The sequence below is a fragment of the Danio rerio genome, chromosome 7, assembly GCF_052040795.2.
Source record: "Danio rerio strain M-AB ecotype USA chromosome 7, GRCz13ab, whole genome shotgun sequence".
Classification (NCBI taxonomy): domain Eukaryota; kingdom Metazoa; phylum Chordata; class Actinopteri; order Cypriniformes; family Danionidae; genus Danio; species Danio rerio.
In genome coordinates, this window is record NC_141027.1 from 53,390,050 (window position 1) to 53,410,881 (window position 20,832).

Genomic DNA, 20,832 nt, shown 5'->3' on the forward strand with positions numbered 1-20,832 from the left:
CATTTTAATAAACAATTGTTAATAATAATATCTCTAAAAAACACATCATACAAATACTCTCATTTGCCACCAATCCAAATGTTCACAAACCCACGTTGCATTCATACATTGGCATAAGTGACACAACACTGTATGCTTTGAACAATAGTAATTTCAGTGTGTTGTGATGGAATACATCCAGACTCTGTGGTTTAAAGTTTTTGACTATGTATTTATTTTTCACAGACTTCCAAAGGGAGATAATAAGTGTATGGAGTGTCTCCATGATGTTGTGGACCCCTACATACATTATCCGTTATCGCTGAAGTGCAATAAATGCAAGTACAGATCAAGCTGCCAGAAAGCCTTCAGACAGCATATGATCAGGTTAGGAGAAAACATGGATGAATGAATATTTACAAATGACAATGATCAGATCTCTACATTGTGGTCTTTATTACTCTCAGGTTTCACCAGAATTCTACTAAAGTGCGGGTTGGCAAAGTGAAAAATCCTCCACGTGGTGTGCGGTAAGATTTGATGATTTATTTCATCATTTTCTGTAATAGAATTGTTTATTTCTACATTTAAAGGTTTAGTTAATGCAAAAATGAAAATCCTTTTGTTAATTACTCACCCTTGTGTGAATTCAGTCCCTTGAGGCCGTCATTCATCTTTGGAACACAAATGAAAAGATTTTAGATGAAATCTGAGAGCTCTCTCATCCTCCATATTCAGCAACAGTTCTAAAAATGAACCAAAAACATTGTCAAAACATTAGTTTCAATTCAGTTGTTCAACAAATTACACAAAGCTCACAAGAACAGATTTGTGCACCAAACAAAACTCTGTAAGTAGATTATGGGTGCGTGTTTATTAAAGATAATACAAAGATTGCGCTGCTGACTCTAATGACATTGTTTTACTCCTGTAGTAAAAGTGCACCCTGACATGGAGAGAAGATTTAGGCCAACAAAGTAGATTTTACAATTTTTTATTGGCACACAAAAGTGTTGAGTATGATAACAGTTAGCACATTTCATACCCATTGGTAATTCAATAGCACATTTCATACCCATTGGTAATTCAAATGGCTTTAACTAAACAGGAATAAAAGAGACAAGTATAAGAAAATGAAAACAATGAATAAAACTGATTAAAATGTGATACAACAGTCTATAAAAGAATGAAAAAGAAAAGAAAGACATAATAGTGTGATCTGTGGGACATGGCACAGTGCTCATACAGTAAAGGCACAGCTAAACGTGTGTTTTCTGTCTTGATTTGAATGTACCTCATGTTTGAGCACATCTGATCATTTCTGGAAGCTGATTCCAGCAGTGGGGGGCACTGTTAGTAGCTGAAGGTGGTTTCATCCTGCTTTGTTTATACTTATTGAATTGCTAGTTTATATGATCCTAAAGATCTGAGTGATCTGTTAGGTATGTATTCAGTGAGAATATTTGTAATGTATTGCGGTCATAGGCCATTTAGTGATTTTTAGACAAGTAATAATACTTAATCTATTCTTAATTTAACTGAGAGCCAGTGCAAAGACCTGAAGACAGGGCTGATGTGCTCTGATTTCCTGGTTCTGGTCAGAATCCTGGCTGCAGCATTCTGGATGAGTTGCAACTGTCTGATTGTGTTTTTGGGAGGGCCAGTGAGGAGTCCATTACAGTAATCCACCGTGATGCTGATAAAAGCATGAACAAGTTTCTCTAAGTCCTCAGTAGAAACAAAGCATCTAATTCTTGCAATGTTTTTGAGATGTTAGTTTGCTGATTTACTAACTGCTTTGACATGACTACTGACATTCATATTCGACTCCAGAATCGCACCAAGACTCTTGACCTTATTTTTTGTTGTTTGACCCCTAGAGCCAAGGTAGAGGGCTCTCAGATCAAAATATCTCTAGTTATGTCTGAATATCTCAAAAATCTGAAGATGAATAAATGCCTCATGGGATTGAAACGACATGAGGATGAGTGATTAAAAACTACGGCTGGGTATTGAGTTTGATACTTTTTAAGCACCGACCGAATCGTCTCGATACTTTCAAGTATCGAAAAAATCATTTTTCGTTCGGTACCAAATTTCGATACCCAAGAGTGTAAAATTGTCAACGTGCCCGGATCAAAAGCTGGTAATGGGCTGCAGCGAGGCTGTCTTGAAAATCAAAAGTTTACGGCGGTTACGCCCACTCGCTCAGAGCTTGTCAAATGTGAGGCTGTAATGCGTACACTACACTTTAAAGCATTTTTGCATTGTTTGACTGCAAAAAGATCGGCGCAGTCATCATAACCACGTGCCCACCACAAGCGTGGTCCTCCGTGACTGATGAGGATTAAAGCGGGATGGCTGGGGCTCTGAAAAGTAAACAGAGCAGACATAAGAGCAAGCTGACGGCCCTTTTCCACCTCCTCCGCCTCAAAATCATTTTAAAGTTGGGCAAACTTCGTGTTGTAACTTTTGCTTTTTGTCGTTAATAATACACGCACTGCGGGCTACACAGAGCAACTTTATTCTCTCCAACATCAGTGCGCACACACATAAGGATTCAGGGCCATACCATTACATAAACTGCGTGGGGGCAAATCAGGACTTACCAATTCATTGCTGAAACAACACTTCGCATATTTCGCAGTGGCTAGTGTGGCACAGATAGCAGAACTCGCCAAACAGATCCGCCACTTTTGACGCTCATAAACAGTCACAAAGTCCTCGTGCTGCAGGAATTATGAGGTTGCTGAAGGTGTGCAGCTGTCTTGAAGTGAGGGGTTTGCATCTTTTATAAACTACGACAGTTTGCGTTCACTGAACAGTTAATAAATCCATATGAAACAGCCCCTTAAAAGTCACGTCTCGCTTTCAGTTTCGGGGTTAGGCGCATTTTGCACAATTCCGATTTGTTGCCTATATCAGATTTTTTTGCTTGTCCGTTTACACATTCATTTAAGCCCTGCACACAAGTGTACCGCGCTCTGGCACACTGATAGTGTGAGTACAACCTAAATGAACGTGTAAACGGACAAGCAAAAAAATCTGATATAGGCAACAAATCGGAATTGGGCATCAAGACCTGACATGACAGTGTAAACGGGGTTTGTGTATCTTATTTAAATGTCCTTATCCTTGGCTGCATTAACAGTTTAGCTTTCATGTTTTCTTCACATTAATGTTATAGTCTCTGCTCCTACTGAAAGATGAATGCCACAGGATTGTTACAATTTTATTGTTAAAGGTTTGCTGCCTTTTTTTACTGTGAAGAAAGATTAGATTGACTGGATATGCATTTTTCAATGCCCATTTAAAGGAACCAAAAACAGTCAAAATGAGTCCATGTGATATAAGTGGTTCAATCATAATTATATGAAGCTGCGAGAATACTCCTGTGTGCAAAGTAAGCAAAAAAAACTTTATTCATTGATTTATCTATGGGAGGATCAGAAAGCTCTTGGATTAAATCCAAAATATCTTCATTTTAAGATAATTAATGACAGAATTAAAATTTTTAGGTGAACTAAACCTTCAAGCAGCAGTAAGCCTCACAAATACTTAAAATTGATCGACTTAAAACTGTTTGAACTTTATAAAAACTGTTTGCACTAATATATTGTGTTAACTACACTTTGTTCATTTTGTGCTTTTGTTCCTTTGTTTATTGGTCTTAGAGATAAGCCTGCTGTAAAAAGTGTCCCAAACATCCTGAAAAAATAAAACCAAAGTTTTTCAGAGATTATGTATTATTTAATCTTGTTAAAATATATTTCTTAAAATAAAAGTATCGGAAAAAAGTATCGTTCGGCACCGGTATCGGTATCGAAAATTTTGGAACGATACCCAGCCCTATTAAAAACAGACTTTTTATTTCTGGGTAAACTAACCTTTTTACTTGCAGCAATTGAAAATATCTATTTTTTTCTTTTTATTAAAGGAGTCTAACACTTGTGTGTCTCAAGTGTGACTTTCTGGCAGACGCTTCTGGCGCAGATAAGATGACTGAACATTTGCTCAGCAGGTCGAACCACTCCTGCCAGGTCATCATGGAGCCAGGTATAACACTCGGTGCCAACACGCTGTACAAATACCGCTATTTTTTTGGGCATGTCTGATTGTCTGACTTGCATTTTATTTTATTTTTTTTCTTTAAAGTTTCCAATGGAGGACCAGAAACGAACAGGTGAGAATCTGGCTTATATTATTGTCAGCTATCATTGGGTTCAGTTGCATGGAATCGACTTAAAAGTTTTTTGCTTCATAGTTTTTCTTTGGCTATAAAAATCCCATTGTTGCTTCTTTTTAAAGCCTGTGTCTGTTTTAAAGAGTTTGCTCTCAATGTTCTAGTATGCTCTCATTGTTAAACACATGATGTATTGGTGTACAATGACACCATATGCTTATTTGTATTTTTGTTAAATGTAGAGGTTAGAGCTGTGAAAAGAGGCGAGTAAAAATAGACCGCGAAGTGTAGCTTGCCTGATTGAGACAAATTACCTTTTCTGATGAAACAGGGCTGTGAATGCAGATCCCCCCTGACCCATGAAGTATTTGGAAATATCATTTATTATACAAAATTATCTCTATTTTTTCATTAGTGTAATTGGGATGCCTATTAAGTGTTATCCGGGAGACCTTACTTAAATTAAAACAGGAGTTTTGGAATTAATTATAGACTGAAGAACAAGCTCTTAGTGTAGACTACAGAGAAAGGTTTATGAGGGAATTGGGGGAATATTTGTAAAACTACAACTCTTTCTAAATGAATATAACCCTGAATTAACTACAAATAAGGGACTAAGCCAAATGAAAATTTGTGAATGAATGATTTGCAGCGTAAAAAATCATCTTAAAGTGAAAAAAACAAAAAGTTGTCTGTTCACTTTGCGACCTCATGCACAATGATGGCATTTTTAAATTTATGGTGGTGCAGAAGAATTTAGGAGTGATATTACAATATTTTATTTTTCTCCGATAAATATGGTGATTATGAATACAGTTTCACAAGATTGTTTGAGTTGCTCGATTTGATGTTTTTTTTTTTTTTTTTAAGTCTAACAGTATTACAACAGTACTTAAAGCATTGCAAAAACTGCTTTGTCATGTTATTCTTAGATAAAGTAAAAAATATTGTTTTCAGAAGAAATGTCAAAATAAAGAGTTTTTCCCTTAAAATAAGCTAAATGATCTTATTTTTCCTTTGAAGTGTAGCTATTTGGACAAGGCACATTCTAAGAAAGAAGTTGTTGTTGTTTTTTGCGTAAATCATGCAAGTAATTAAATAATATCAACCTTTCTTACTCTTGTAAACGTTTTTTTTTGTGGCCAAATACTTTAAACTCTTGAAATGCTCAGCGACAGGTCTTAAACACATGCTAATAATAAGCTCATTTTTGTCCTATTTTGACTGCTATAACATCATAAATAGTGAAAATAATCCATCGAAAACCCATTAAATTAAAATTTATTTAAATACAATTGCTGCTATCTATGAATTTTCAAATGTACTTTTTTACAATAGAAGCTAGAAAAATTGTAAAGCTCTACGTTGTAATTATTATTATTATTATTATTATTTAATATTTTTCAAATAGACAAATTCTGACTAAGGAAATTGAATGTGCTGGCCAGTTTATTTATAATTTGCCTAATAAATGACACTCGGCTTGTTTTTAATTTAAAACAGATTCTTTTTTTAACTTTTATTTTAAGAATAAGTATTTTTTTCATTTTTTTTTCTAAATCTAGGAATTAATTTTTGGTACATCAATAAGTGTGATTATGATGACCATCCAACTAGATCATCCATCTTATAATAGTGTTTGAAATTCAGTATTTAAACCTCATAATTAAATAGAAAATAAGGCAAATAACTACCAAAAGATCCACTCAAAAAAAGAACCACTCTTTTCACCAAGCTGGCTACAGGCCTGTCTATTATGGTTAAACTTAGCAGAGACTACAAATCACATTTGTTCTGTGGTTCTTGGTCAACTATAATTCAGACTCAACACTGCAGATCCTGAGATATGACTTTTACTGATGTGCACATTGCAATATCAAGGCTTAAACGATATATTGTGTGACCCTAAAAGAAATCATGACCTGTAGTATAATATGGTGATAGTAGTGTTGTAATGTCTTTAAAATGTAGTTTATTAGCAATAAATGACTGTATTGAATTTTCTGTACTAACAGGATGAAATGAATCACCACATATAATAAACATCTTAATTATTTTATAACATCTTAAAGATCTTCTGAACTGCTTTGAAATGTGCATTTTAATTCTATGTTTGACAATGTCAACCGAAGGACGAAGAGAGGGTGGGATCATAGAGTAGCACCTCCCCTTTTTAAAAAACAGCCAATAGCCTTTTGTTTATTCACAGCTTTGCCAGTGAAAGTAGTTGATTTAAAGCACATCAAATGAGAGGCAAATGAGAGGGAGTAGGGGCATGTCAGATACTAGAGAGCGTTTAATTGGTCAAGATTTGATAAGAAACAGAAGTATGACGTGAAAAATAACATTGATCCATTTAGTAAAACAAGTGACAAACTATAAGCTTTACATGTTTGTATCAGTTTTATATTTTCTAAATGCGGATTTTCTCACTGTTTTACAGCACACTAGCTTATATATATATCCTAAAAACTAAAAATACTAATACTAACATCTAAAATGCTTTATTTTAATTTCATAGGACCTTTAAAGAGTAGTATCGTATATGTCAGGTGTTACATGATAATAAATATTAATGTATCTCAATCCTATAATTCAGCTCAGAGGATATCCACGATGACTCCAAACATCTAGCTCCCATCCAGCCACATACTGAGGCCAGAGATGAGACTGAACCCATTCAGAGCAGTGAAATACAAACAATACCAGATGAAGACACTGTAATAGAGGATGGCTCAGAGGCACCCGAAGCTGACAAAGATGACATGGATGAGGTGAAGGAGGACATGGAGGAAGCCACCACCAATGAGGCGTCAGTAGAAGAATCCCCCAAGAGTCTTCCTCCTGAATCACCCGCTGAGGCTCCAGTCTGCCCTGTTTCTGCCCTCGCTGATGAAGGTGCCGTAACTCCCTCTGATTTTCTGTGTAAAACTGATGGATTGGATGCAGGGAATGCTGACTCGCAGCTGGAACCTCTCACTCCGTCCAAAGTCCTTGAGGACGACACAACTGAAAACAACAAACAAGTGGAGACTGATGGTTAACTGCTAACATAACTGAGGATCCATTGAAGCATCACAAAACTCTAGAAGCAGCAGAGTGTTATGATGACTAGCTCTTCCCCGTTTTTTATATAGGATATGCGTTAAGAACTTTTTGTAGATCCAAAAGAAGATGGAAGTATACTGTTAAAACATTATTTTAATCATGTACTGTGCGAGTACAATATTTCTGTACCTGCATATGTAATTTCTTTTTTTAATGCACCCCCTGGATTAAAATTGAGTTGTAAAGGCAGCGATGTGAATGTTGCTCCGTGTATATGAGTGTTCTCAAGTTTTTTTTTTCCAATCCACAGTTGTGATTGTACAGATGATCACAGACCTAACAGATCTAGATTCCTACATCTGCTTTTTTTAAAGTGGTGGTTTCATAAGACAAAAAAACAAGTTCTCAGCAATTTCTCTGTATTTAGGAATGCAAAGATGAGTCCTGTTATTTTATTTTTATTTTTTAGATTGTGTGTAACATATTGTTATATGGAGTTGATCTGGATAGGATTCTGCAATGGGAGTCATTTCTCCTGTTGATTGAGAGAGATTGTAGAATCATTGTAGAAATTACATTCGTCTTCATCAGTAATAAACTTTTTATAACATATTCATTTGCGCCCTTGTGATTCAAATCCAATCCGTGTTCATGTTTTCCTCAAAGTTCTTGATTTGGTGAAGTGCGCCCTCTTGGGGTTTCACGCTGTAATGAGAAAACTTGCAATTTTTTTTTTATTGCATTATAACACAAATACAATAAGGCAGAGTTCGTTTAACAACTTCATGTACATTTACAGAACAGAGCACAAATAATAATCAAATCAATATGATAATAATGCAAAAAAAAAAAGTTTAAACAAAGAAATAGACGCACAAACACAGCCGAAAAAAAAAAAAAAAATATATATATATATATATATATATATATATATATATATATATATATATATATATATATATATATATATATATATATATATATATATATCACATATATAACAACTTTAAAGATTTACAGTATAACCAAAATTCCTTTTGGAAAAATAAAAACAGTGGTTTTGTTTTAAGGCAATTGCATTTATAAATATAAAATTTCTCCAAAATTAGAATATTGTTCAATACAAATTGAATATTAACATCTTCCATAAATAAAAGAAAATATATTTTTTAGAAAATTGGGAGGACAACTTTTTACACAAACATTTAACCACTCGAATGAATCAGACCAGCAGGTTCTGCTATATAAAAGTCTGGAGATGGGTAAATATTGAATATTTTAAAGTCTTTTTTTGGCTTTAGGGGGTATGGGGAAGGAAAGAAACAGTTCTTAGTTTGGTTATAGAGCTCCTGGAAAATAAGAAAATACACATTATTTCTATTTGCTTGTATTGGAAATTTAGTTTGGGTAAATATTGATTTTATTAGGCATTACACTCCGAATAAAATCTTGTGCATTTATCAACAAATAAGGCAGATAATGTGTCATGCATTGTCACACAGCGATGTTAAATATAGATTGATTGGAAGATATTTTAAAACACATTACGTGTGTGTGTGTGTGTGTGTGTGTGTGTGTGTGTGTGTGTATATATATATATATATATATATATATATATATATATATATATATATATATATATATATATATATATATCAGAATTATTAGCCCAGAAGAAATTTTAAACACCATTTTAAGGTCAAAACTATTAGCCCCTTTAGGCAAATAGTTTTTTGGATAGTCTACAGAACAAACCATCATTATACAATAACTTGCCTAATTACACTAACCTGCCTAGTTAACCTAATTAACCTGGTTAAATGTCACATTAAGCTGTATAGAAGTGTCTTGAAAAATATAAAGTCAAATATTATTTACTGTCATCATGATGTATATATGAGATTATTAACTTTCTTTGGAAGTTCTGCAGTTTTACTATAGCCTCTAATTTTTTTGTAAAGATATGTGAAGATCTATGCACGTGATTACAAATAGAATCTCTTATTATCCAGAAATGATTTTTCTCTTCATATATATGGAAAGTCCATATTTATTATGGAAAGTTCAAACTTTTTCTCACCCAATGGCATTCAGGTTTTAAGGTTCTAATGCTCCAAAAAAGTCTGTGAATGTGAACTAAATCCAGTTGGAAAGCAAAAACTGCACGTCAAGATTGAATGAAGAAAGGTTACAGTAGTTGTGCTGGTTCAAAAAAGCTTTTATGTGAGACGTAAAGCGGAAACGACGTCAACGTCAACATGGCGGCGCACACATACGCCAGTGTGTACATCTAATTCTTAACCGTAACCTTGCTACTGTCATCTACTGCTTTGGGGAAAAACGGATTAGTATAATGAGCCAACTTTGGAAACGTGATTCTAAAAATGCCAAGGTTGTCTCACCTGAAGTTGTCATAGAATATTAGCATGACTTTCTGACTTCTGCGTGCTTAACGTTAATGGAGGACTGATGGTTTTGTAACTTCGCTAGCTGTTAATGGCAGTTTCTGTCATTTATGAAATCTTACATTAAAGTATGTGGAACTTAAACTTCTTAAAGCTCACAGACCCAGGTCGTTTGCTGTCTCAGAGACTTTGTAGCATCTGTTTCACGCGCCATAGAAGAGGCTTATTTCTCTTGGGCAGAAGCAAATCTTTAGTAACTCAAACACAGTCTGCGTCTAAACCGCCCTGGAGAATACTGTTCTTTGGAAGTGATGATTTTGCTCTGGAGTCACTGAAGCGGCTTCATTTGTCTCGGTAATGACATCCAGGATGTTATTGTATTATTGTCCGTTATGACCTTGCTGTGTTATTCATGTTATTCATCTGTATTCATTAGAAATGACAATAAAGCTGGAGTCGTCGATGCACTTGAGGTCGTGACGCTGTCCCGTGATGCTCCGGTCAGGAAATATGCAGAGCAGCACAGACTTCCGCTTCACCACTGGCCAGATGTGGACATGAGTACACACTTTGATGTTGGTGTGGTGGTGTCATTTGGCAGCTTAATCAAGGAAAACATCATCAACAAAATGCCATAGTACGTAATAAGGGTTCATCAAACGAATGTTACTTCAGCATGTCCATAATTAGTTTGTTATTATGTTTTGATGAGATTTTTTTCGGAAGTAATTTATTCCAACTTTCCAAACGTAATTAATGGTCTTAATAATGCTTTTAATTTTGTATGTAGTCTTTAATAAGGGCTGTATAATTGTCATCAAAGCCTGGAGGTGAAATGCCTTGTATAATTCATTGAGTTATGAAATTTTTTTTTCACAATTCTTTACTCAGCAAAGTGTCTGAAACTTGCTGTTTTATACTTTTGGAGACCTAAAGTGGGTAGGTTAAACTGGTAGATTAAAGGTTTAAATCAGGTTTAACATCTTATACTTTACCTTAATTCTCAAAATATTTACTTCACAATTTGTATTTTGTCTCCTTGCTGCACCATTAATTATTATTTTTTTATTTTTTAGTTAAGAGTTTGACCGCATTATTGACTTTTTAGTGTGATTATTTCTTGTTTGTTTTATTAACTTATTGCAAAAATAGAAAGATATTTGTACATGAAAATAGAAACACATTGATTCCAATCCCTCATCCATAAACAAAATAAAAATTACAAATTGTCAGTCTGTCACTAAATAAAGAAATACACATTTAAAAAGCCTAGCTACAGTGCCTATAATGTAGAAAACACATGCTGGATCATTAGAATTTAGTAATACTTAATGTACAATCAATGTGCACATGTACATCAACAAACAATAATTACAATCACACAATCCACAGATCTGCATTTGAAAAACTGTAAGGCTCAGATTGACAGTCGGTAGATTTTGTTTTCACAGACAGAGTGATTAATTTAAGTATGATTTATAACCTGTAAAAGAAAAGATCAGTTCACTTCCAGTCCCATTTAAAAACTGCACATCACTCATCAACGTTAATGTACAAAATTAATAGTAATTATTAAGATTGATAGAATGGAGACTGTACAACTACTGTCTGTTGTGATCTCATCTTATAATAGATCATCATTTCTTTTTATTCTTTGTAGTGGTATCCTGAATGTGCACCCTAGTCTTTTGCCACGCTGGCGGGGATCTGCTCCAATATTTCATACAATTCTGAACGGTGACAGTGTCACAGGAGTGACTATCATGCAAATAAGACCGAAGAGGTAAATGCTGTGTTTATTCTGGGCAGGACCTATGAAAGATTAACTAAAATATGCTAAATACCTCTGTATAATTGCCTGACATGACTTTTATTTCTTGTCAGATTTGATGTGGGACCCATTCTTCAGCAAGAGGTGTACGAGATTCCGAAGAACTGCACTGCTGAAGAGCTCGGAGCTACTTTGGCAGATATGGGTTCCAGAATGGTCAGTTACTCCTATAAATGCACTTTTACATTAAAACATCACGCATTGTCTCAAGCACAACCCCCTTACTGTAAAACACATTTTTACAGTACTGTCCTGCTGATAATGATTCCAGAAGGCTTTTTTTTATTAAATGAACTCTCTTAAAGACATTTTTAAAAAGTGACACCAGGAAATGTTACAAAAAAAACTAAATTTAATTTATGTATTCATTTGTTTGTTGATTTTAATTTTATATTTAATATTGAAATGTTCTTGCCATGAAAATAGCCTTGGTTGCTGACATGGCATTAAATAAAAAAGTACATTACATTTTATCAAAACCTTAAAGGCAAATCTAAATGCAAAAACTAAATTCACAGAATCCCTGACATTCTGGTTATTCAATCTCTTTAAAAAACATATCACTGTACTCAAAATCAAACAAAGATATCAAGTCATACACATATACTGTATACACACACATAAACATGTTCTTAATGTTGCTAGTTTTCAAACTAGTGCTAAGTATTTAAGTTAAATAAGTAGTAAACTAAATATTTTATCATGGTTTCCACAAAGATATCTATTAGTACTACTGTTTTTAAAATTAACAATAAGAAAGTGCAAAAAAGGAAAAAGAAAATGCATTTTTATGCACCAAATCAGTACAATAATGATTTTTGAGCAATCATTGACACTGAAGCCTGAAGTGATGGTGTGTACTAGTTCAAAAGGTTTCTGTTTGGCCTTTATTTTAACCAAATGAATGCAGTCTGGGAAAACAAAATAAATACATTTTGCATACAAGGAAAACAGAACTACGGAGGATTCTCTAAATGCCACAACACTTTTAAAACTCTACAGTTTATGTTAGATTGATGTTTGGGGATTTTAGTTCTGTTATATATTATACTGTTATATATATTATCACATATTTTGTTAAATAAGTTGAAAGAGTTGGGGATGAACCATTATTATAATTAGATGCTATTCAAAGATGAGATAGTGTATCAAAGTGTAATATTTGTGTACAGTGTATGAAGCCAACAGACGTTTCATCTTTATGACAAATTCTTTATCATTATTTAATGTTTTAACCAACGTTAATGTTAAAAGCTAATTGAACTGATTGACAGTGTCCTTAAAATTCAATTCAATCTCAGTCTAGCTTTGTTTAGAATTTAGCATTGTGTCTTAAATAGATGCAACGGATAGCAACACACAATAAAGATTTATTCCCCATGTTATTCGTTACTTGTCCTAACCAGCCATGACCATTTTGTTAGTTAACTAATTTAATAAGTAAATAAAGTAGTTTCTGCTCAGTGCTCTCATCATAGGTCATGGAAATTCAGCCTTGTAGTAACAGAAAGTCAGTGAAAATCAAGAAGTCATGGAATTTGTGAAAATTTGCAATTTTGTAAAGTTAGTCTGCTCTCTCAATTGCCTAAGAAAAAAAAACAACGAGAGACAATAAAGAAAGATTAACATATCAGACAGGTTTAGGGAAACAGTAAAATATTAAGAACCCCTAACTTTATTTCATATTGTATCATAAATTTCATACAAATACAGTCCATCTGTTCTTCCTTTCCTTGAAAACAGCTCAAGACCTTGACATTACTAGTGCAATCTTCAACATTTTTGAGTTACAGTACAAAAAGGAATGATTCATTTATTTACAGTGGGCTGGTTATTCTGTTTTGTTTTTTTCATCCACACTATTTAGCATGAAACAGTTAACATAAGCATAGTTAACTTTAACCACTTACAAAAAAAACTGTGTCTTATTTAAATCAACAGTTGATGGACACTTTAACAAATCTACCAGAAAGAATAGCAAACAGAAAAGAGCAACCTAAAGAGGGTGCATCATTGGGTAAGCTTGCTTTTCTGATAATTTCCAAAACAGTGTGTCAGCAAATTCAGAAGCTTATAATTTTACAATGTGAAAATATGAAAACGGATTACTACATTAACCATTTATCTGTTTCTTCAGCTCCTAAGATCAGTTCCACAATGGCCTGGATAATATGGGAAGAGCACAGTTGTGACTACATTGACCGACTGTTTCGGGCTATTGGATTTCGGGTACAGTAGAACTAAAAACATCTTAAAGGGAAAGTTCACACAAAAGTGAAAATCTACTTATCATTTACTCGAGGTCAAGTGGTGCTAGACTTGTATTTCTTAATTTTTTCTTTCTTTCTGTAAGACACAAAACAAGATATTCAGAAGAATATTGTAAAAAAGCAGCCATTATCATCTATAGTAAGAAAAAAAAACTATAAAAATCAATGGCTGATTTTTCTAACATTCCTTATAGCTTCCTTTGTGCTCAACAGAAGAAAGTAATTGACATTTTTTAGGCTCTTTAAGGAACATTTTAACTTACCTCAGTTATATTTTAGCCATTGCTATCCATTTTTGTTTTCTCAATCAGATTCCTTTAAGAACAATGTGGATGGGCAATCCTATCAAACTTCTGGACTATGTTGGCAAACGCTGTGTGTCATTTACAGGTAACCAGCAGAGTGGATGATTATTTAATGATGGCATAGGAGTTTTTATAGATTTCCAGTTTTTTTCATTCTTCCCGATATCTATATGGGTGTAGAGGGGTTATCCAACGTTGGATTAGTTTGAAATATGTTTCTTCATTGTATTATTCTGACATTACAATGTCAGAACAATATGTATCTGACTGTGTACTAAGGTATATATATATAAAATAGGGTACGACTTCATTTTGTTGACTAAAGGTTGCATTGCAACTACATGGCAAATACTTCTTATTTAAGTATTACTAGACTGTCTGTTTAATATCTGCTGATACTGCTCTTTCAACAGACATTTAACTGACCATAAGAAACTTTGCAAGTACATATCAACTTACACTAACCCTAACCTAACCGTCAACATATAATCTAATGAGAATTATTTGGCATGTAGATGTAATGTAACCTAAATTCAACAAAATGCGTTAAAGGGGCCATCAAAATAAAGTGATACCAAAATTGGTTTTAATGCTAACTAATAGCTAATGCTAACTTGCTTTGTTTGTCTACTGGAAGAAGGAATATAAGTGATTACATTTTCTTTCACCTTTCTCTGCAGCTTCTCCGTTTTTATCTACAGTGCCTGGGACTCTCCATTATCAGAAAGAGTCCAATACCTTACTCGTTCGCTGCAAGGTATGCACTTAAGTGTTAAGAGTGTTACCAAGCACGCTGTCCACTGGCACAGAAGGAAAAACAAAATCGATCTAGTTTTTACAGAAATCAATTTAAAATCACTGCTCACAGTGCGTTCCCTCCATACCACTGAACACATGCAGCTAAAATGACATGATTTACACCAAGTGTCCAATCCTGCTTCTGGAGAGTCACTGGTCTACACATCTGAACTAGCTAATCATAATATTAATAGGTAACTTTATAGACAGGTGTTTTAAGGCAGGTTTGGACAGAAGATTTGTCTGCTACTTCTCTATGATCAAATCTCTGGTTCCACCACATCCAAAAGCTGGTCTACTTGACTGAAATCTGGTGACTGTGGAGGTCATTCAAGTAAAATGAATTTATTGTCACATTTAAGAAATTGGTTTCCGATTAAAACAAAAATAATGGCTTTGTTGATGTTTTGCTGATGTATACATACATGCGCGCCTTTAACTGACATTGAAGAATTTGAATTTATTTGGATCCCATTAGCTACTCTGTCTTATTTATTGTCACAAACATATTTAACAAAATATCTATACCTTATTTTCCTTCAATAAATTCCTATACACCAATCATTTATAAATACAGATTTCCCTAATAATTCTTTAAATTCTTTTAATAATCTTTTTTTCCTAGTTAGCCTGATTAATGATAGCAGTAAGAAATGGCATCATTTTATACCCTTAAAGCATTGGGGAGTAAAAACCTAACCTCAGTTTCTTGTTTATTATCATATCCAAGTAAATGGACATTAGATTGGGATTGATTATTCTGATTAGATGAAGACACTAAATATTTTGAATAAAATCAATACTATTCTTGTAACTTTTATAAGAAAAAAAAATCCTCATAAAAATTATGATTGAACCACTGAAGGCATATGAGCAGTTTTGAGGATGTTTTTGGTACCTCTTTGCACTTTGATCATCTCAGGAGGGTTAGAGAGCTTTCGGATTTCATATAAAATATCTTTATTTGTGTTCTGAAAATTAACGAAGGTCTCAGGGGTTTGGAATGACATGAGGGAACATGCCTGATCGAGACTGTTTGGCTCATTATGAGAGACCTCTATGAACTGAACTGAGCGTGTCTGATATACATACAAAATGTGCAGAGCAGTGGATCTCTGGGAGCAGGATTAAAATCACTTGGTTTACCTAATTAGGTGACTGCTGTATAACTGTACACAGCCAGTGTTGTTGTCAAGGGGACAGGGCTGATGATCAAAGAGAGGCACAAAAACAAATCTTTACTCTGCAGTGTACATAAGTGCTGTTAGAGATATTGGAAAAATCTGACATTGCAATATTTTTTTCTGCAATATGAATATAATTTCACCAGAGGATTTAAATAGCTCTATTTTGAAATATATCATTCATTTAGATCGACTGGGATGATCAGTCTTGCTTTTTCTATGTGGTGCATTTGCATAAATTATAATAAATTACAACCTAAAATAAATACATAAACCATGCTTTGTGAATTTCTAGAGAGCCTAAAAGTATTCAAGTACAGATATTGAACAATAAAATGTAAAATAGCACAGCCATCCTTGTATAATTAAAAACAGGTCAAATTTAATAATATCTGTATTTTTAACCTCTAATAAATCATATAATCCTGCTATGTGACTCTTGCGGATACACACATTGCAATATCGATGCTCATTGTTCAGCCCTAGTTATCATCATTGTTTTTTTTTTTTTAAATACCTTATATATATTTAGATTTATAGCTCGATTTTACAGCTCGGTTCTGTTTTTATGTGAAGGTTATATTTGGAGTTTTAAGTTTTTAATCTAAATTATTTTCTATGGGTTTAGTGCTAACTATTTTACTGTTCACTTCAATTAATCTTTATTTGTATAGGGCTTTTACAATGTAGATTGTGTCAAAGCAGCTTCACCTAGAAGATTATAGTGAATTAAAACAGTCAATTCAGTTTTCAGAGTTCATTTCTGTTCAATGTGGTTTAATATTCAAATGGTTTAATACGTTCGATAACACTATATATTCATTTTAGAACAGTGTTAGCAGTGTTGGGGGAGAGTTACATTTGAAAGTAATTCAATACAGTATTGAGTTACTCCCTAAAAAAGTAACTAGTTGCAATAATTGGTTACTTTTTTATGGTAAGTAATGTGTTGTGTTACTTTTGAGTTACTTTTGCGTTACCTGTCTGAGACTTGATCTCTTTCAGAACTAGTTTTTTTTTTCTTTATTTTTTTAAAAGGAGCTCTGCTATTAACAACACACTGTATAACAATCATTTAGCTTTAATAAACACAAAAATGCTTTTGAAAGTTTAAAGCAATGTGTTTACTACTTCTGTTTTGTACTAATTGTCCTAAGTAAAATCACTGTCCATTGAGACAATCCCCTTTTCCTTTTCTTTGATGTGATCAAAATAACAAACACCTTCTCTGCGTGATTGGTTGTGGCTACTTTCATTCAGCAGTTAATTTAAAAAAAAAAGCAAATTTATTAAACTAAAAAAATAACCTGTTACATTTTCAAAAAGTAACTGAAATATTATGACTTAAAAAAAAAACAATGTGTTACTTTACTCGATATATAGAAAAGTAATGTTATTATGTAACTGGCGTTACTTGTACTGCGTTACCCCAACACTGAGTGTTAGTGTTTTCATTCCAACATGCATAGCTTTAACGTTACACACATTCTACAAAGTTAACGATGTGTCATGTATTCAGTGTTTGTTTTCAGATTTTTTTTTCCACCACAATTTTTAGGATGGCTGGGTCGGATTCAAAACGGTGATGTTCAAGAAAAGGCTGTCAGCAACTGATTTCTTTAACGGATATCTCCATCAAAGCATGTTGAAGAAATGTCCCAACTCAAACACCTGTCGCTTCCAGAGTTGTAAAGAGACTCGATATCCAAGAGAACAGGACCATAACATCCTACTACAGAAAAACACTTCACTTTGAAGCCTACCTACACTGCTATCATGGCATAATCAGTCACATATAAACAGCTCGGACATGTATTTGAAAACGTTTTTGTCTGTTTTAAGACAATGAATTGATAATCTACTGTATATTTGCAGATCTCTAGCAGTGAGTGATGTGTGATAGAATGTGCATACAATAAAATTATTTTTGACATAATTTGGATGGTGATTGTTTGATTCTGGTCCTCTAAAGAAGGTTTCTGTCAAAAGAAATATCAGTTTCATCATAAGAAATCACTTACTACTGATACTCCAAACACTGATGCAAAGTCCTGCTGCAGCTAACGTTACGTACATCCCGCCCTCTCATTGCCTCACATAGGCCGAGCATGTCTGTCTGTCAACAAATAAAACTCTCTCATTGGCTGAAGCATTTGTTTATCCTTGCGTCCGAAGTAAAGTTCGGTTTCACTAACAACCTGTCAAATCCCAGGACAGCTGTGAAACCGTCAGCACCGCTACACATTTCACATAGTAAGTCATCACTGGATAACGCCGCTTATGTTCTTATTGCATGAAACTACAGTTTATCAATATCTTCTAATCCGAATTTAGTTATCTGCCGCTGTCATTGAGTTTTTATAATAGCTAATGAAAAGTATCGTTTACGTTGAGCTAACGAATAGCCGTGTTGCTAGCTAGCAAATCTTCACAACCTAACGTAGTCACGTTTACTCTATAAGGAACGTTATTTGTAAATGGAAAGCGGCAAGATAAATATTTTAAAATCAGTATTCCCTGCTGTAATGTTTAGGGTTTCATTAGACTGTTATGTAATGTTCCCATGATTGTTTGCTTGTTATAAAGGGAAAACAGTGTTCATTGATGTGGGGCTTTGAAACTGTTACCTAGTAACCTGATACGTAGACTGTCCTGTCACAGTTACACACGCGTAATACTATGTTTTCATATACGTGCAGTGTGAAATTACATACACATTATTCATAAACCGATGAACACACACGTCACCTTCGCTATTTAACAATTGCACAATTTGTATAGCATGTTGGTGTAGGTGTACAGCTTATGCTGGGCTCATTGACAACCTCTAGAGCTGTTGGAGATCCTCGAGCAATTGAACAGGTGTAAATAGGGGATTTTAAGAGTCTAATACTTCTGAAGTTCTAATACTATGTGCAGCTGAGAGATAATCGTGTTAAGTATGGAACCAGCTTTACCCAAAATAACATGTGTCAGTAATGGTTTCAAAGTATGGTCAATTGAAAATAACTGAACATAATAAAATAACCATTTTTTTTTTGAGAATTTAGTTAATTTTAGTAGAATTTAGTGCTTGTAATCTATATGCGTGTTTATTTATCATTCAAGTTGTTATATATGATTATTTAAGTGTATTTTAAATATGAAAACCAGTTATTATGAAAATGTATGCATGTATGATCGCAAGTAAACAACTATGCAATATCAGGAGCAAAAGAGGAAATGGGATTCAGAATCGTTCAGGCTTGCTATCCCCACCTTCATGTTTTGGAGTTGATTCTGTACAGAAAAATGTTTGCTGTGAAAGCAGGTTTGTAAACTGAGACACTGGGGAGTCATTTTCATGTTTAGAGACTAAACAAAAGCTACAACCTAAGTACAGATGAGTTTATAATTCGGTCAATCTGGGAACGGGAAAGGCTGATTTTGCAGTGTGACACAAACCTCTGAGAAGAGAGCTCTGTGGTCAGTCTCGACTGGAGAATTCGCTGACGTGAGGGCAGAAAGTGTAACATGAGTGCCAGCATGATAATTAAGCACTGTGACACAAGCAAAGAGTGCTGTTATTTTGAATGTATTTAAAAAGCAAGCTCATACATTTCTTCTTTTACAAGAAACCGAAAAAAAAAAAACTTTGAATGTCATCAAGACTAAACCAGTTAGAAAGCTATTAAGTAAACTGTTTTGTAGACTGATTTTAGCACAACTGTAATGATTCGCTATGACGGCACTCCACCGAAACTAAAGCAAAGCAAGTTATAGGGCTAACAGAGATTCCAGTTCCTCTGTCCGTTTTGCCAAAGCTTTGATGCCTTAAGAATTTAATGAAGGGATCTCAAAGTATTCCACATGAATAGAGCCGATTAGTTTTCTGATCACTTTAGTTACTGATTTTACTTTTACATTTTTAGTTTTTTTTTGGAAATATATTTAAATAAGCACATTTGATTTGCTGTAATGCTGAGAAAAGAGTATATAACAGTTTAAATATTTACTTGTTGTGCATCGATGAATTTGCTCTTCAGTGTTTGGACTTTCAGCAGTGAAAACTAAACCACACTGAACTAAACTAAACTAAACTGAACTTCAACTCTGAAATCCAGACTGACACAGTTTCAGTTTACTAGGACTTCTGTGTTAAGCTGCTTTGACATTGTAAAAGTCCTATAGAAATAAAGATGAATTGACTTGAATTAGTTTTTTTTGCAGCAAACCTTAATAAAATATAATGTAAGAAGGAAAAAACTTTAACTAAAATGTTCACAGCACTGTTATCATGGTTATGTCAAATAATTAGGATCAGATCAAATGATGTTTTGTATTTGTGACATGTTTAGTCAGTGCTCAAAAGATATGATAAACATCATTTCAAAAATTATTTTAAAACATCAAATTGTGCTTCAAAAATCACATAACTTTTTTAATTGGTGAATTTGTTTGGTGTTACACCGAATAAACACAGATAGCAATATAAGCATTGTGAATTTAGGTTTCACACAGACTTTAACTGAAAAAGACAAATACAAAAATCCCTCACTGTTCTTAACTGAATACCTTTTAGTCAGTATAAATGATTTTTTATTTAATTCGTAAAGTGAACATAGATTTTTCTTATTTAAAGATGTAGTTAACCAAAACATTTTTAAACTCTGTCATCATTTATTCTCCTTTTACTTGTTGCAAAGCTGTTTGATGTTTTTCTTTCTGTTGAACACAAAAGAAAATATTTTGAAGAAAGGAAATAAAAGAAATAAACTCATAAAGGTTTACCACCACTTAAGGAGGAGAGAAATATCTAAGTTTTGGCAAACAATCTCAATCAAAAATGT

At 33.7% G+C, this 20,832-nt stretch overlaps 3 protein-coding genes and 1 long non-coding RNA gene across 36 annotated transcripts in view; 3 read left to right on the forward strand and 1 right to left on the reverse strand.

Annotated features, from left to right (window-relative positions):
- Positions 1 to 7,822, forward strand: part of znf280d (zinc finger protein 280D) — a 38,344-nt gene extending 30,522 nt beyond the window's left edge. For all 8 annotated transcript variants that reach the window (XM_087261871.1, XM_087261872.1, XM_087261873.1 and 5 more), the window contains exons 14-18: positions 226 to 366; positions 447 to 509; positions 3,917 to 4,035; positions 4,135 to 4,162; positions 6,762 to 7,822. In XM_087261871.1, coding sequence (XP_087117997.1) covers positions 226 to 366; positions 447 to 509; positions 3,917 to 4,035; positions 4,135 to 4,162; positions 6,762 to 7,206 — 796 coding nt within the window. In that variant the 3' untranslated portion in view covers positions 7,207 to 7,822. The remainder of the gene's footprint in view (positions 1 to 225; positions 367 to 446; positions 510 to 3,916; positions 4,036 to 4,134; positions 4,163 to 6,761) is intronic.
- Positions 6,441 to 9,441, reverse strand: LOC147836121 (uncharacterized). The gene is made up of 2 exons (XR_015496282.1): positions 9,291 to 9,441; positions 6,441 to 7,171 (listed from the first exon to the last, which is right to left on the reverse strand). It is a non-coding gene; the product is annotated as an uncharacterized LOC147836121 (long non-coding RNA).
- An 8-nt stretch (positions 9,442 to 9,449) lies between these two features.
- Positions 9,450 to 17,939, forward strand: mtfmt (mitochondrial methionyl-tRNA formyltransferase). Its single transcript, NM_001077542.2, is given in 9 exon segments — positions 9,450 to 9,969; positions 10,052 to 10,252; positions 11,276 to 11,398; positions 11,500 to 11,602; positions 13,388 to 13,463; positions 13,584 to 13,675; positions 14,028 to 14,106; positions 14,702 to 14,778; positions 17,562 to 17,939. Coding segments are annotated over 9 exon segments (1,173 nt in total). The 5' UTR covers positions 9,450 to 9,745; the 3' UTR covers positions 17,760 to 17,939.
- Positions 17,940 to 18,192: 253 nt separating this feature from the next.
- The window catches only part of ppip5k1a (diphosphoinositol pentakisphosphate kinase 1a), a 97,516-nt gene continuing 94,876 nt past the window's right edge, over positions 18,193 to 20,832 (forward strand). For all 26 annotated transcript variants that reach the window (XR_015496265.1, XR_015496260.1, XR_015496264.1 and 23 more), the window contains exon 1: positions 18,193 to 18,256. The gene's annotated coding sequence lies outside the window, so the exon portion shown is untranslated. The remainder of the gene's footprint in view (positions 18,257 to 20,832) is intronic.